This window comes from Otolemur garnettii, unplaced genomic scaffold, assembly GCF_000181295.1.
Source record: "Otolemur garnettii isolate 467f Iridium unplaced genomic scaffold, OtoGar3 scaffold00075, whole genome shotgun sequence".
NCBI lineage: Eukaryota > Metazoa > Chordata > Mammalia > Primates > Galagidae > Otolemur > Otolemur garnettii.
Window position 1 is genome coordinate 22,562 of NW_003852470.1, and position 16,152 is coordinate 38,713.

At 51.6% G+C, this 16,152-nt stretch overlaps 1 protein-coding gene across 1 annotated transcript in view; it reads right to left on the reverse strand.

Moving 5' to 3' along the window:
- Window positions 1-16,152, reverse strand: part of LOC100955252 (deleted in malignant brain tumors 1 protein-like) — a 35,042-nt gene that overhangs the window by 8,353 nt on the left and 10,537 nt on the right. Inside the window, exons 5-16 of the mRNA XM_003794088.2 lie at window positions 13,532-13,837; window positions 13,099-13,416; window positions 12,692-13,006; window positions 12,300-12,614; window positions 11,759-11,824; window positions 11,368-11,682; window positions 10,129-10,266; window positions 9,347-9,596; window positions 8,543-8,547; window positions 5,314-5,637; window positions 3,938-4,249; window positions 3,000-3,314 (exon numbers count right to left, since the gene is read on the reverse strand). Of these exons, the coding sequence (XP_003794136.2) occupies window positions 3,000-3,314; window positions 3,938-4,249; window positions 5,314-5,637; window positions 8,543-8,547; window positions 9,347-9,596; window positions 10,129-10,266; window positions 11,368-11,682; window positions 11,759-11,824; window positions 12,300-12,614; window positions 12,692-13,006; window positions 13,099-13,416; window positions 13,532-13,837 (2,979 nt within the window). The remainder of the gene's footprint in view (window positions 1-2,999; window positions 3,315-3,937; window positions 4,250-5,313; window positions 5,638-8,542; window positions 8,548-9,346; window positions 9,597-10,128; window positions 10,267-11,367; window positions 11,683-11,758; window positions 11,825-12,299; window positions 12,615-12,691; window positions 13,007-13,098; window positions 13,417-13,531; window positions 13,838-16,152) is intronic.

Below are 16,152 nucleotides of genomic sequence, written 5' to 3' on the forward strand. Positions count from 1 at the left end.
TGTGAAATTTACTCAGTGTAGAATATAAATGTCTCAACATAATAACTAAGAAAATGCCATGAAGGCTATGTTGACCAGTTTGATGAAAGCATTTCAAATTGTATGTAAAACCAGCACATTGTACCCCATGATTGCATTAATGTACACAGCTATGATTTAATAAAAAAAAAGATTAAACTATTTTTTTTCAAAAATAAAAGAACTGATCCTAAAATTTACATGGAATTTCAAGGGACCTTATGTAGAAAAGCAATGCTGAAAAAAAAAAGTTAGAAGATTCACCTCTCTATTCCAAAACTACTACAAAATTACAGTAATCAAGATAGTGCATTACCAGCATAAAAACACAAAAATGGATCAACAGAATAGAAATGAAAGCCCAAAGTAAATCCATACATTTAGGGATAATTGATTTCCACAGGGTATCAAGACAATTCAATAGAGAAAGAAATATTTGATCATGACACCAGGTATATATGTATCTAAACACCTCTACATACCTCATAGACATGTATAATTATTTGTGTCAATGTAAAAAAATAACTGAGTGACATTTAACAATGTTGGTTATACCAGTCCATGAGCATGAGATGTTTTTCAATTTGTTTTGTCATCATCAACCTCTTTCATCAGTGTTTTCTCATTCTCCTTATAAAGAACTTTCACTTCATTGGTTAATTATATTCCTAGGTACTTTATTTTTCTTTGCAGCTATTGTGAATGGTATTGAATCTTTTATTTGACTCTCATCTGGACTGGTATTAGTACACAGAAATGCTACTGATTTACCAATTCAATGCAATCCCCATCAAAATACCAATATTGTGTCTCACAGATATAGAAAAATTAATACTATACTTCATTTGGAACCAAAGAAGAGCCTGAATAGCAAAAGCAATCTTAAGCAAAGAGAACAAATCTGGACTCATCACATTACCAGACTTCAAATTATACTACAAGGCTACAGTAACCTTGGTACAGGTTACTGGGTAACATGGTACAGGTGTAAAAGTAGAGATATAAACCAATGGAATAGAACAAAAAAAAAAAAACAGAAATAAAACCATCTACCTACAACCAACTGAGCTTTGGCAAAGCAGGCAACACCACAGTAGGGAAATGAAGCTCTATTCAATGAATGGTGGTGGGAAAACTGGATAGCCATATCCAAAAATTAATTCAAGATGAATAAAAGACTTAAATGTAAGATATGAAGCTATAAAGATTCTAGAGGAAAACACAGGAAAAATTCTTCTAGACATTGGCTTAGGCAAAGAATTTATCACTAAGACCCCAAAGGCAAATATAGCAACAACAAAAATACATAAATGGAATTAAATTAAAAGGTTTCTACACAGAAGAGGAAATTGCCAACAGAGTAAAAAGACAACCTACAAAATGGGAGAAAATATTCACAAACTATGCATGCAACAAAGAGTTAATATCCAGAATCTACAAATTCAAACCAATCAACAAGATAAAAACAAACTCCATTAAAAAGTGGGCAAAAATTAGTCTTTCAAGAGAAAATAGACAAACGTATGAAAAAATGTTCAAAACACTGATCATCAGAGAAATGCAAATTAAAACTGCAAAGAGATATAACCTTACCCCTGTCAGATCGGCCATTATTAAAAAGTCAAAAAACAATAGATTCATGGATGCAGAGAGAAATGAACGATTGGTTAGACTGCAAATGAGTATGTTCTACTGTACCATAAAACGGGGAAAAATAACACCTTTTGCAGCAACTTAGATGGAACTAGAAACCATTATCTTTAGCAAAGTACCTCAGGAATAGAAAAACAAACACCACATGCATTCTCTAGTAATGGAAACTACTTGATGAGCACAAAGAGATGTAAAGGGTATTGGAACACAAGAAGTTGGCCTGGGGTAAAAACATATTGGGTACAATGAAAACGATTCAGGCAATGGGCACACTAGCAGCATCAATTTAAGCAATATAAAAGGTATCCATGTTATAAAATCAATGGTACCCCCTAGTAAAAAAAAAATTAAAAATAAATAAATGAGCAGAAAAACAGGGAAAGAATATCTTCTTAAACAAATGGACAACTAGGCTCGGCGCCTATAGCTCAACCGGCTAAGGCACCAGCCACATACACGTAAGGTGAGGGGTTCGAATCCCCAGCCCGGACCCGCCAAACAATAATGACGGCTGCAACCAAAACATAGCCGGGCGCTGTGGCGGGCACCTGTGGTCCCAGCTACTTGGGAGGCGAAGGCAGGAGACTCGCTTGAGCCCAGGAGTTGGAGGTTGCTGTGAGCTGTAATGCCAGGGCACTCTATCCAGGGGGACAGCTTGAGGCTCTGTCTCAAAAAAAAAAAAAAAAAAAACAAATGGACAACTAGATATCCACATACAAAGGATGAGGTAGGACCCTTTCTTACATGTACAAAGCTTAATGCAAAATTGATCAAAGACTGGTGTAAGAGCTAAAAATACGAAACTCTTAGAAAAGTCATAGGAGTAATCTTCATAACCTTAGATAAGAGAATGGATTCTTTCTTGTGACAGTAAAATCTCCAAAAACAAAAGGGAAATAAACAGATAAATAAGACTTCATCAAATTTTAAAAATTCTGTGCATCAAAACAAACTTTTGGGAAAGTGAAAAAACAGAATATCTGCAAATCATATGTTAGTTTAGATCTAGGACAATTACACAACACAACGATAACCTATTTCTAAAATGGATCAAGGACCTGAAAGGTATCTCTCCAAAGATTATCGACAAATGGGTAACAAACACATGCTGAAGCGGAAGAAGCGCAGGACCCGCAGTGTCCTGAGCCCAGGACCCTGCGCACTCCCTGCAGCCGCAGAAGGAGCATCTGCCGCGTCTCCATTCAGGGGATGGCAAGGATTGGGCTGGACAAGGCCCTGAGTTCTATCACACCCAACCGCCCACTGACCCTCCTGTCCCGGATCCCACACCGCAGTCCAGGGCACCCTGGAGCCTGCGGGAGACTTACTTTCCCCTGAGCACGTGAGCCCGGCATCCCGACTGTGCCCGCACTGGCTCCCGGGACCTCGCGGGCAGTGGAACAGCAGAGACTCATTGCCAGCACAGCGGAACGCCTCTGTCCACGCCAGCCCAGAGCCACGGCCAAAGTGGGCGCCCCCGGGCGTGGACACGGCCGCCCCACACCGCAGCTCTCGACACACCACGTGAGCTGTGGCCAGGTCCAGGTCTGCGTCGCATACGGTGCCCCAGGTCAGGCCCCGCTTCACCTCCAGGCGCCCGGAGCAGGGGTGCTCGCCACCGACCAATCGGGCCTCTGTGTGTCCTGGGGGCAGATGCTGGACTGGAGAGACCACAGCAGGACTGGCTCCCTACCAGCCTTTGAGTTGCAGGAGAGGATCCCTGCAAGAGGTCACAGGACTCCCTGGCCACCCCCAGCCCCTGGACTGGGGACGAGTTCCCTCCCACCACTCTGCATCTCTCTTGTATCCTGGCCCCCACAGATTCTGACAGCAAAGCTCAACCCAGTCCCTGCCCTCTGGGGAGATGAGGACCTCTACTTCTAGGGCTTGGGACCCCCATAGCTATGCCTCTGCACCCACCCCCACCCCCAGGCTTGGGCCTCACATCTGCCAAGCAACTCTAATCACCTGGTCATTTTAAAGCCCAGAACCTAGCTACACTTGGGGCCAATCCAATCAGAGCCCTGTGTCAGGAGCTGACACACTGGAGTCGGCCATCTCCTCAGATGACCCCAGGGATATCAGTGGTGGGAAGAAGGCCCTGGAGAGACTCCTAGTCCCTCTCCTTCCCCAGGATGGGGGTGCAGTCTGGGTGCATGGCAGCAGGTTGTTTGGCAGAAGTGGTGGGAAAGTCCTCTTCAGTCCCTAGACATATACTAAGTAGTCACCTCCCATCTTGGAGACCCCTGGGCAGGGGCATCCCTACCTGAGCATACCACCACTGCATCTGTTGGGAGTTCACACTGGTCTAGGAGGTTCAAGTTGAACCTGCAGTTCAAGATGGTGGACTCTGTTCCCTTGCAGGTCACAAATTTCAACTCTGGCCTTCCAGTCTTCCCTGTGAGGTGAGGTCTGGTGGCCTGGAGTGCTGGGCCACACCCCAGCCTTCTGCAGAAGACACTGGCTTCCTTCTGGTGCAAGCCACACCTAATCACAGGACCTTCGGCCACCTGGATCACAGGGGTCCCTGCACAGGGGCTTCCTCCGCCACTCAGCCCCACGGACCCCAGGCGCCCACCTGCATACAGAGGGTCAACACTGCTCCCACCTGGCTTCCTCTTGGGTAAGGCCCTCTCACTCCAAATACATGGGCTCGGTTGCTCTGAGGTAGTGGTCTTTGGTGGGAGGGGGTCAGGTGAGGGCAGAGGCCCTTCCTATGGGCCCCAGACTCTGAAGGAGGCAGCCAAAAGCTATATGCTGCCCACACTGGGCCCCTTCTCCCCACTGTGTCCAAGGGGGGCTCCATATGGGTGGCAGAACCAACTCCATACCCCCTGGCTTCTAGTGCTTCAGCCCATGGGGAGGGTCCCTCAAGTGGAGAATGTACAGGTGGAAAACTAGCCATCTGCTCTTTTCTGAAGGGCTATGCAGGCCCATTTCCCAGATCCCCAGGCCATGCCTGTGGTGGCCTCTGCACAGGGTACATCTGTCTGGTTCCAGAGCACATGCCTGGACCTACCACTCTATAGCCCTCAGGTACAATGAGGCCTTTCTTATGGCTCATACAAATACCCATCATCCATCTCTCAAATGCGCCACTTTGAGCCCCTGCTTTCCAACAATAATTTGATGCAAGGGGAATGGTGGGGTCCCAGCCAGAGCCTGGACAAGACAAGGGCACTGAAATCTGGGGGTAAACATGTAAGCTCAGGCTTCTGAGTAGACCCTGACCAGGGAGAACCCAGGGACAGAGTGGCCTAGAGGCCTGAGATGAGGGCCAGGAGGACACATCTTCCTCTATATCTCCCTGAGTGCTTCTGCTCATGCTGGCCCCTCAGGGAAGGAAGGCAAAACATTTCACTCCAGAAGGTCCTGTGGTCACCACTGGCCATAACACTTGATGGTCTCAAGGAGCCAGCTGAATGCAAAAGGCTGGGCTCTAGCCAAGGTCTGTGCCAGAGGTGGCCTGGACATATGCCGTGTTCCTCACATGGGCTTTGGAGGGGCCCCATGCTGGGTCATAGCCCTGGAGTTCATAGACACCCCAAGAGAGGCAGCACTATTCCTCCCCCAGAGGTAGAAGTCATGGTGGGGAAAGGGCTGCGGGCTGCAGGCTGGAGGCAGCAGCTCCGGCTATCCTACCTGAGCAGTGCACGGCCCCAATGCACTCACACGCACAGCCCCGCAGCGGCCCCCACACAGCCAGGGAACACTCCCAGAGTGAGGCCTCCATGCCTTGGCACCGCAAGCCCTGCAGCAAGGACTGCTGTGCCTCCTGGGGCCACACCACATAAGTGGGGGTAAGCAGGGCACGGCCACAGCCCAGCTGCCTGCAGATCACAGATGCCTCACCCAGGCCCCAGTGGTCCCCGCAAACAGGGCCCTGCTGGCCCAGGAGCTGCACCTGCAGGAGACCCTCACAGCGGTTTCCACCCCGCAGCAGGGCCAGGGACTGGCCCATGCTACCTGTCAAAGAAGAACACAGGAAGGGCCTCCGTGGAAAAGGTACCCTTGAGGACTTTCTGTCCAGAATCATCAACAATTAGAAATCTAACTTCCATCTTCCATCTCAATTTGTACCCATAATCTTGATTTTTCCCAGTTTTCTCACATTTTCTTTTAATGTTGTCAATGACATTAACAAGGTCAAATATCTTTAAAAATGAAGAAAATGTTAACAAAAATGGAGTAAGGTCCATTTTCTGTGGAAACTCAACAGAGTTAGACTTTCAGCCTTTCTCAAACGTGGGGCTGGCCCACAGAGAAACACCTCTGGTCATTCCACCTGCTAATGAGCCATGCAGAGGACACCCCAACCCTCGGGGGCCCAGCTGAGCCTCCCAGGATTTCTGCTAGGAAACCATTATTGAGAAGAAACTATTGTTGCGTCACCCCCCGATCACCTTCCCAAAACGTCCTACACACCTGGGGGCTCTGGCCCCCAGATCCCTATGGACAACAGCACATACTCACCAGGAGGGAGGGTCCAGCAGGCCATGAGTAGGGGCCACAGCCCCAGTGAGCACAGTGCCATGCCTAGTTGCATCATCTGCTGCCGTGGTGCCCCAGGCTGGCAGTCTTGGGGTATGCATGTGATTTCTGTCCCTGAGCAGGTAGACTCTGACTTGATGTGACACTTTCTGAGAAGGAAGCCTATTGGTGCCCTCAACGCCTCCCCTCACTCCTCCCTCACCTCTGTGCCTGAGGCCAAACAGCACCAGCAGTGGGTGTGTGGTGAGGCCGGCTGAGCTTCCTGCAGCTGGTGCCTGACACGGCCCCAGATGTGACAGAGACCAACCAGGAGCCCATTCTCAGCAAGGCCCTGATGGCCATAGTGCTGAGACCAGGGTTGGCAGGAAAATGATGGACTTTTCTGTCTCACACAAAAGGTATGGCTGAGGACCTAAGGCCTTTCCATGCTCTGTGTGAACAGAGAGACTAGCAATCTAATCAAAATCCTGAAAAACTGGCATTCCCTGGGACTAGTATTTACAAAGGGTGCACACCTCCCTGTGAGCCAAATGCAGCAAGAGGGTTAAACTGAGGAGGGTACACATCTGGGCCAATGTGTCAGCTACATATTTCCATATTTCCATATTTTATGTGGAAAATACACAGAACACAGAATGCATATTATGAGACATTATTGTATGTCACACTAATGTCTGGACATTTGTGCAAAACAAAGTTCCCAATGGGTATAAGCTAAGATGGTGAAGTGTTTATTTCTGAGGAATAGAAAGATAGGTAGGTGTCCATTTTCCTTCTTGGTTCTATGAGTTTTTGAATTTACAATAATACATGTGTATTTTTTGGAAGCAGCAAAATTTAATCAAGGTTAATTTCCAGTAGATTTGCCAAAGAACCAGTTTAAGAGAGAGCAGCTCAGATTTTCAGATCTCTATGTATGAGAAAAGGAATATTCAAAGGAAATGAGTCTCCAGAGAAAACCAAAGAGCTACACACAGGGCAGTCTGTGCAGTACCACTACTCCTGGCACACTTCAGCCCACCTAGAGGCAATGGGACCCCCCTGCACACTGACCTGCAAGGCACCTAAGTAGCCTCCAAATGAGGTAAGGACTAAAGCAGACTTGGCACACAGCCCTGGGGTGCCCCAGGCATGGCAGGAGACTTACAGGGAGCTGGTAGATACAAATCAGAAGCCCTCACCTCAGAGTTGGGAAACCTGCCAAAGCCCCTGCAGTTCTGCCTGCAAAAGCAAGGCCCTTGTGACTATGATCACTGTAGGAAATTGTACCCACTGCTGTAGTCAGACACAGTGGAATAAATGGGATAATCTGGGCTAGCACAAGGGGTGGAGACCACAGGTCACACTGATCTCTGGAGTTCGGAGTTCCCTTCCTCTGATGACAGTGCTGATACCCTCACTCTACACCCCCAGGGTCCTCTGGGTCTACACCTCATGCTCAGACCCCATCCACTTCCTGCCATGTCATTTGTCTTATACCTGGGAATGCCCCCTGCATACACCTTATCAGACCTAGCCCTCCCACTCTTGCTCAGGGCCCCATCCATACCCTCCACCCTCACCTGGGCCCAAGAGACACCCCTTGCACAGAGTCCAGTCAGGCTGGCCAACTCCTGAGGCCAGAGAGCTAAGTGTGCTCCTCCATACCCCCCAAGCCTCTGTTGGTAGCTACTCCAACTATACCCCCAGAACCTGGCCACATGTCCCCAGCACTGTAGTTCTCTGCAGAGGCCCTGTCCAGCCTCTCTAGACATTGCCCTGTCACCGCATGGGGCTTCTTGTCCAAGGGAGGAGCCTCCAGTCCATCTCTATGCACAGGGCTTGAACAGAGCAGGGCTCCCTTACAACCCAGGGCATGGACAGGAGAAGGGTTGGAGGATACTGAGAGTAGAGATTGGGTCCACATCGCTCATAAGGCCAGCATCAGTGACAGCCAAAGCAGGCTTGGCACATGGCATGGCAAACCTGGAGGGAGGTCAGAGGATGGTATCACTGGACAGACCTGATAGAGGAGGGACAGGTGAATGGTTAAACTTGATTTTTACCAGGTTACTGACATCAGAAGGGACATCAGGACAGGCCTGGGAGAGTCCTGGGTGGGGACCTGAATGGCCAGTGAGAGAGAGGGTGGTGGGGATATGCCACCAGAGCAGCCAGAAACAACACAGATTCCAGTGTCAACCCTCCAGCTGACCAACAAACCCACCACTCCCACTAATAACATTTTCTGTACATATAAAGAACATGTTCTCAGATTGGGACATTAAAGAGTGGCCAGCAGGACCCCTCAGAATAGATGGGCAGGGTCAAGAAAAAGGAATAGTTCAGGAGGCTGCCTGATAGGAAGATCCCCAAACTCTGCTTCCACCCTACAGCTCACCAAACCTGAGCACAAGGAAGGGCTGAAAGCACACAAAGCCCCCCCCCCCAAGACACTGAGGACACCGTGAGGGTCATTCTCCAATGGGAGGTACATAATGGTGAGGGGCCAGAAAAGAACCTGGGCCATGGTGGCTTCTGATCAATGTTCCTGGGGTAAAATAAGGACCAGCGAGTGAGTTCAAAGGGAGTTTAATAACAGCTGTGTGAATGATGAGGACAATGAGACCCCAGCCTCCCTGGTATATCCCACTCTCCCCACACAAGGTCAGCTCAGGATCATCATGTCCTGGGGCAGGGCCCACTGTGGTCTTCCATTCCAGCCTGAGCTTCAGGGCCCCACTGGCAAGGGGCCCAACCTGCATGTAAAGAGAGACACCAATGGGGTCTCAGCAATTTCTCAGAGCCCAGTTCTCAGCTCCTGGTTTCTCGCTGCTAAGCCAAGCCAAGCCAACCGCAGAGGGACAAGGGTGGGCACGTGGCACAGTGAGAGTGAGGTTGCTTCTCACTCTCCAGTCCTCCCCACACTGTCTGCTCAGGCCCCTCCCTCGCAGCCAGCGGGACCGAGGTGCTAGGCGGACACTGCACACCTAAAGAAACCCAAATAAAGGACCTGCCACCCCAGACTCCACGTCGACCCAGGGGAGACTCCAGCCCAAGAAGCAGCTGTGAGGAGACAGTGGATATCCCCCCCCCACGCTGCGGGGCTGAGACGGGAGTGAGAGTCACCACACAGGAGAAGCAGCTCTCAGGGCTTTAAATGTAGGCGCTGGGCAGAGCAGAGCCCCCCGCGCAGGCGCAGTACAGCAGCCACAGCACAGAGGACGCCAGGGCGCACAGGTGCACACCCGCCCAGCTCAGCGGCACCCCGGCTGCCTCCTCCCCGGGGCGGTCCTCGTCCTCGGGCTCAGGCTCTGGCTCTCCCGCGTCGTCATACTCCTCCTCCGGGACCCGGTCTGTGGGTGCTGCAGGCCCCTCAGCCTTCTCCCCCAGGGGCATGGCTCCAATGTCCTCATAGACGCCCTCCCAGGATGGGTGCCCGGACATTCTACAACCTGCAAAGCCCACACCAGACCTCCTAGAACAAATGCTCCTGCAATCTAAGCCCACTCTGCCGGGCCCATCTGCTCTCTCGGAAGTGCCAAAAGCCCCAACTCTTGTGCCAACAGACCCCGCAGAGAACAAAGACCCCTGAACTGGGACACAGCTTCCCACAGCACCAGGAGCCTCAAACCCTGGGCTGGGGCTTGTTGGCCACCACCTTTGAACGCACCAGGGAGAGCCATCCACTGTACATCCCTCACAGGGATCAGAGGACACTTAAACCTGTTCTCAGAGCAGGCAGCCCTGGAAGTGTGCATTTTCTTCATTGTGCCCATCCTGGGAGCAAAGCAAGACTGAGATCCAGGGTCCTCGGGTCCCCAACAGCTCGTGGCTCCACAGAGAGTTACTGAGCACTCACCATGGGCAGTGATGAGGACAGGCAGGGCCTGTGATGGCCGGGGTCACACAGAACATCCTCCCCTCATCTGCCCACAGCCTCCCATCCCAGGCCCGTGCTGACCACACCTAGGCACAGCCACCTACCCTGGCAGGCTGCTCTGTGGCGGCACCACTGAGTCCCCAGGAACAGGGAGACCAGGCCCAGGAGGACACCAAGGACGAGGCAGGCTGTCTCCAGCAGGGCCCAGGCCTCAGGGGCAGGTGGAGGGGCCAAGGGAGGGGCTGTGGGAGGCACACAGTGAGAGGCAGGGCTGCCTGTGTCCCTGGGCTGCCTGGGGCATTGTGACCCTGGGTCTGAGGCCCTCAGCCTCCCAGGGAGGGGTGGGGCACTCAGGGAAACTGGCCTCTGGGCTGCCTCGACAGGCTGCTCATCTCCCAGAGAGAGGGATCAATCGGGCCAGGTGGAGGGCCCAGGTGCGACAATCCAGGTGTGTAGCCCCAGGCAGTAGGCACAGGAGAAAGGCGCAAGTGGAGAGCTCAGGGCAGAAACTCCAAGTATCTGGGCCCAGGGAGAGGGCACAGGAGGGTACCCAGGGCACAACTGTCAGTGGCCCCATTGACAGCTCTTATTGTCCTGACTGCCCACTGAACTCATCTGCCCTTTGGATACAGAGCTACAGTGTCCAAGGGGCCACAGCTTACCAGGGCCAACTCCCACCCTCAACCACCAAGGGTAAGACCCCACAGAAGTGGCTATGTGGGACCTAAGGCCCCTGTCCACAACACAGATGGGAGAACAGGGAAGGAAGGAGAGTGGTTTTCATCAGAGAAGAAAGTGTCCTCCTCACAATGGGCAGAGCTGAGCTGGGCCCCTCTGGGCCACGGCCACAAAGGAGGTGTGGAACTTGAGAAAGAGCCACCTACCCCTTGGTGGCAGCACTGTGGCCCCCAGGTCACCTACAGGTAAATGCAGGACCTAAGTGCCAGGCAGCAGAGGCCTCCTCTGCCCTGAGCAGTTCAGACCTTCACCTGGGTGTTCAAAGCAGCTACAGGGCTCCACTCGGCCTGAGCCCACATGACTGGCTGAGGCATCCTTGCCAGGGTCACTACACAGAACACCACCAGAAAAAGACTTGGGCCACTCTCTTTCCTTCCCTATTCCCTTGGGTGGGGAATCTGTGTTGGGGATGGGGCCTTAAGTCCCACATAGCCACTTCTGTGGGGTCATATCCTAGGTAGCTAGGGTGGGGATTGGCCCTGGTAACCTGCAGCCCCTTGAACACTGTAATTGTGTATTCATAGCATGGCTGAGGGCAGTGGGCAGTCAGGAGGGGATACCAATAACTCAAAGGGACTGTAGCGGCACCCTATAACTCCACTCACCTGAGCAGCGTACAGCCGCATCCTCCTTGTGCGTGCAGTCTCCATGTCCCCACCGCTCAGCCTGGCACTCACTCAGGGACACCTCGCTGCCCCGGCACCCCACCTCATCCAACCACACGGGCCCTGAGCCAGGGCCAAAGGCGGCCCCCCACAGCGCATTCTCAGCCCGACCACAGCCCAACTGCCGGCACACGACTTCCGCATCCGCCAGGTCCCAGGAGTCGTCGCACACCGAGCCCCAGGAGTCCGCATGCCAAAGCTCCACGCGCCCAGAGCAGTTGTCCGAGCCCCCACGCACACGCAGCGCGCCCTCCTCTGGAGAAGGGGGCTACAGTCACTGCCAGCGCCGGACCAGGATGGGGACAGTGACAGGGAGAAGGCAGGGGGCTACCTGGGCAGCTGAGTGTGGATGAGCAGTTCAGGCTCTCTCCAAGGTCCTGCGGAACTCCTGCCTTTTCTGTTTACAAAAGTAGGACCCATTCTTTATTTGCAAGCCCTGCGACTTACAGTTTCTCAAATGTTTTTCTTTTCTTTTCCTTCCTTCCTTCCTTCCTTATTCATTCATTTCTTCCTTCCTTCCTTCCTTCCTTTCTTTCTTTCTCCCAAAAAGAGGATTTCTGTTTGCTAAAGAAGAACGCTCTCTGTTTAAGCAAGGGACGCCCACACTGGCTAAGCAACCCCCCAGGACTACTCCTGCTACCTACAGGAGGTGAGGGGGGGACGTCTTGCTTCCCCACTGCGGGAGAGCTACGGGTCTGAGGCGATTGCGGTTGATTCCCCACTCAGCTCAGAGCCTCAGGGCAGGGACGGGACCACCACCACCTATGGCAAAGGGAAGGCTGATGCTTCCTCCCTCTGGAAAAGGGCCCTGCAGCCAGCCAGGTGGGAGGACCTTCAGCTAGCCCCCACCCGCACACACAGGCCCCGCTCACCTGCACACAGGACCCACGCTTCCTCTCCGCTAGAGCAGGAATCCGGGTCCCAGGGGGCTGATGGGCACTGCCACAGGGACCGATCGTGCCTGTCCCTGCACTGAATGGAGGCCAGCCAGCGAGCCTCGGGGCCAGGCCAGCTCCCTGCCCCAGCCAGCAGCTGGCCTTGGGGCCCACAGCCCAGATGCTCACACAGGACCCCCAGGGAGGCTGCATTCAGAGTCTGGCAGACCCCACCCCAGGTCCCATTGTAGAAAACTTCCAGCCGCCCTGCACACGGTCCACTGTGGTTCTGTAGCCTCACATCCGTGAACTCTGCGGACAGAGAGGGCAGTCAGCAAGCCCAGCTCTTGGTGTGGGTGGGGACCACAGGGTGGACGGGCCGCTCTGACCTGAACAGAAGACCCCAGCATCCTCCTTGTGCCCGCAGTCGTGCTGGCCCCAGGCCCCCGACGGGCACTGCCACAGCGCAGACTCTTGGCCCTGACAGCCCAGTTCATCCAGCCAGATGAGCCCCGCTCCGGCCCCGAAATGGGCCGCCCCCGGGGCGCTGAGGGCGCGGCCACAGCCCAGCTGCCTGCAGACCACGTGCGCATCCTGCAGGTCCCAGGCGTCGTCACACACGGTGCCCCATGCTCCCCCGTGGAACACCTCCACGCGTCCAGCACAGCGGCCCGGCCCCGCGGCTAGCCGCACCCGGAGGCTCCCTGCAGAGAGACCGAATCAGGGCTCCCGGGTCAGGGGGCCGTGGGGAGGGAGAGGGGGCCGGCGGGGATGGGACCTGAGGTTCCACACTCACCAGAACACACAACGCCCACGTCCTTCGAAGTCCCTGCCGTCTCCCACAGGGACACAGACAGGTTGCACTGGCCCAGGCGGGTTTCGTTGCCCAGACAGTGCACGCGGCTTAGCCCCACCGGGACAGCCCGGTGGCCAGGAGCCTGTGCGTCGTAGGCTAGCTCTGCCCCTCCACACCCAAGCTGCCTGCACACGACGCGTGCGCCACGTACATCCCATGCATCATCCAGGACTCGGCCCCATGTGCCATTCAGGGAGGCCTCCACGCGCCCATCACAGTGGCTCTGACCATCTCTCAGCCTCAGGGCATGGGGAAGACCTGCTGAGGGATACACGCTGGGGCCACAGGGCATCAGGGGACTGACCACCACCCCAGGAAGAACCCATCCAGTCTCAACTCACCCTTTGCCTCACAGCCTTGAGGCTGCACCCACCTGAACAGACTGCGGAAGCCGAGTTTCCTGGGGCACAGGCAGGGGCCCCCAGGGTGCTTGCTGTGCAGTTGAACAAATGGGGCTCTGTCCCCTCACAGTGAAAGGCGTCAGGCCAGATGGGAGCATCCCCATCCCCAAAATGGCCTCCTCGCAGCGTGGCCACAGCATGGCCACACTTGAGCTGGTGGCAGAGCACGGTGGCATCGCCCAAGTCCCAGTGGGCAGCACAGAGGGGTGCCCAGGCCCCCTCCACCTGGAGTTCCACGCGGCCCTCACAGCTGCTGCTGCCGTTCACCAGTCGAAACTCTGGGGGAGAAGATGCAGGCAGTGTGGCTCCCAGACCCTCAGACGTGCTGTGCTTGTCCTTGATGCCAAACACAGTTCACACCCCAGCCTTGGGAGGGTCAGAAACCGGCAAGAAAACAACACCACCCAGTGATGTCACCAAAATTGGGCTCGGGAGCACCAACATTCATCCCTCCACTAAAGCATTGGGAAAACCCTCTCAATCAACTTTGTCAGTTTTCTGGAACGTGAGCAAACACAACAGGGGCTCTAATGGAAAGAAGTTGCCAAATATGGGCCCCACACAAGCAGGCAGTGCATGCCAACACAGAGTTTACACACCTGGCTAAGCGATGGGGGAGGGACCCAACACAGAACTGATGCACAAAGCCTGGGAAAGTAATACTCTCCTCTAGTCAGTAAGAGCCATCTCTGTCAGAATGCTTGCTGACCAGTATGCTAACTGAGCAGAGACTCCTAAGGCCACAGGACAAAGAACCGTCTTTCCACAAAAGAGTTTAGTGAAGCTGCTGAACAATTAAGTACAGCAACTACAAGCCTTGATGGGGGAATCCTGATTTCCAAAGTTGCTACATTATAATGTTCAAATTTTCCAGTTTTATGTTTAAAAATATGAAGCAAACACCAAACCCAAAAAAGTATGGCTATTCACAGAGCGGAAAAACAATCAAAACCAGCCTCGAGGGAGCCCACTTGTCTGACTTACTAGATGAAAGCATCAAGTCAGCTGTCTCAAACATGCTCAGAGAACTAAAGGAAACCATGGTCAGTGAACTAATGGATGCCAGGACAACCATATCTCACCAGATACAATATCAATAAAAAGACAAGAATTTCAAAATTAAAGAGCCAAAAGAAGCTCTGGAGCTAAAAAGCACAATATCTGACGCTGAAATTTTTCTCAAGGGGTTCAAAAAAGGAACAATCAAGGAACTTGAAAATAAGTCAATCAAGATTATCCAGCCTGAGGAACAGAAGGAAAAAATAAAGAAAAATTAATAGAGCCTCAGATTTGTAGAACACCATCAAGCGTACCAAGTCCTGAAGGCAGAGGAGAGAAGGGGGTAGAGAGAATATTTGAAGAAATAATGCCAAAACTCCCCAAATTTGATTCAATGCTCAAATCTCAGATTTGATTCAATACCTGATTCAAAATATCCTTTGCCAGTGTTCTGGAATGTCTTTAACAGAGAGAAACACAGAGGAGAGGAGGTTGCTGAATGTTTGTTCAAGAAGCAAGGAGTGATCCCAGAAAGAGCTGCATGTGCTCCCCCCAGCTCCCACTTCCCTTAGCCAGCCAGAGCTCTGGGAAGGAGAACAATCTCTCAGGCCTCACTCCCCTAGAACTCACGCGCTAATGTACCTGGTTCTTAACGTGGAATTGAGATGGAAAGCTTGACTGTGAGAACCTGATCTGATTCAGTTCATGGAGACAATCATATTGAAATGCGTTATAATCACTAGGTATACAGTTATATTCAAAGGAAATTAAATGAGTATATTGAAGAGTCATCACCACTCATGTTTACTGAAGAGCTATTCACCATGGCCAGTGCAACCTAATTATACTTCAAGGTATGAACAGGTAAAGAAAATGTTACACACACACATATATATATGTACATATATATAGTATCTAATATAATTCACTCACACACATATATACATATATATAGTATCTAATATAATTTTATTTAGCCTTAAAAAGAAACAGAAATCGTATAATTAGGAACAACATGGATAAACTTAACATTATGTTAAGTGAAATAAGCCAGGCACAGAAATGCAAATACTCCATGATTTCACATATATTGAATCAAAAAAAGTCAATCGAATTCATAGAAGGAGAAAGTAGAATGATGGTTACCAGGTGCTTCCTGGGGTGGGTGGTGGAGGGGCTGGACAGGGATTGGAGGGATGTTGTTCAAAAGATAGAAAATCTTGGTCAGACAAGAGGAATAAGTTCAAGAAATCTATTATACAATATGGTGACTATAGTTAATAATAACATATTGCATTCTTGAAAAGTGCTAAGGGAGTAGATTTTAATCATTCTCATTACAAATAAATATGTGAAGTAATGTTTGATTACAAGCATTTGATTATCCATTCCGTAATGTATATAAATATCAAAACATGACATCCTATATCTTAAATATATACAATTTTTGTCAATTTAAAAATAAATAATAAAAATATGAAATTAAAACTGTTGCTAAGGCTCAGCACCTATAGCTCAACCGGCTAAGGCACCAGCCACGTACACCTAAGGTGGCGGGTTCAAATCCCCAGCCCGGACCCGCCAAACAACAATG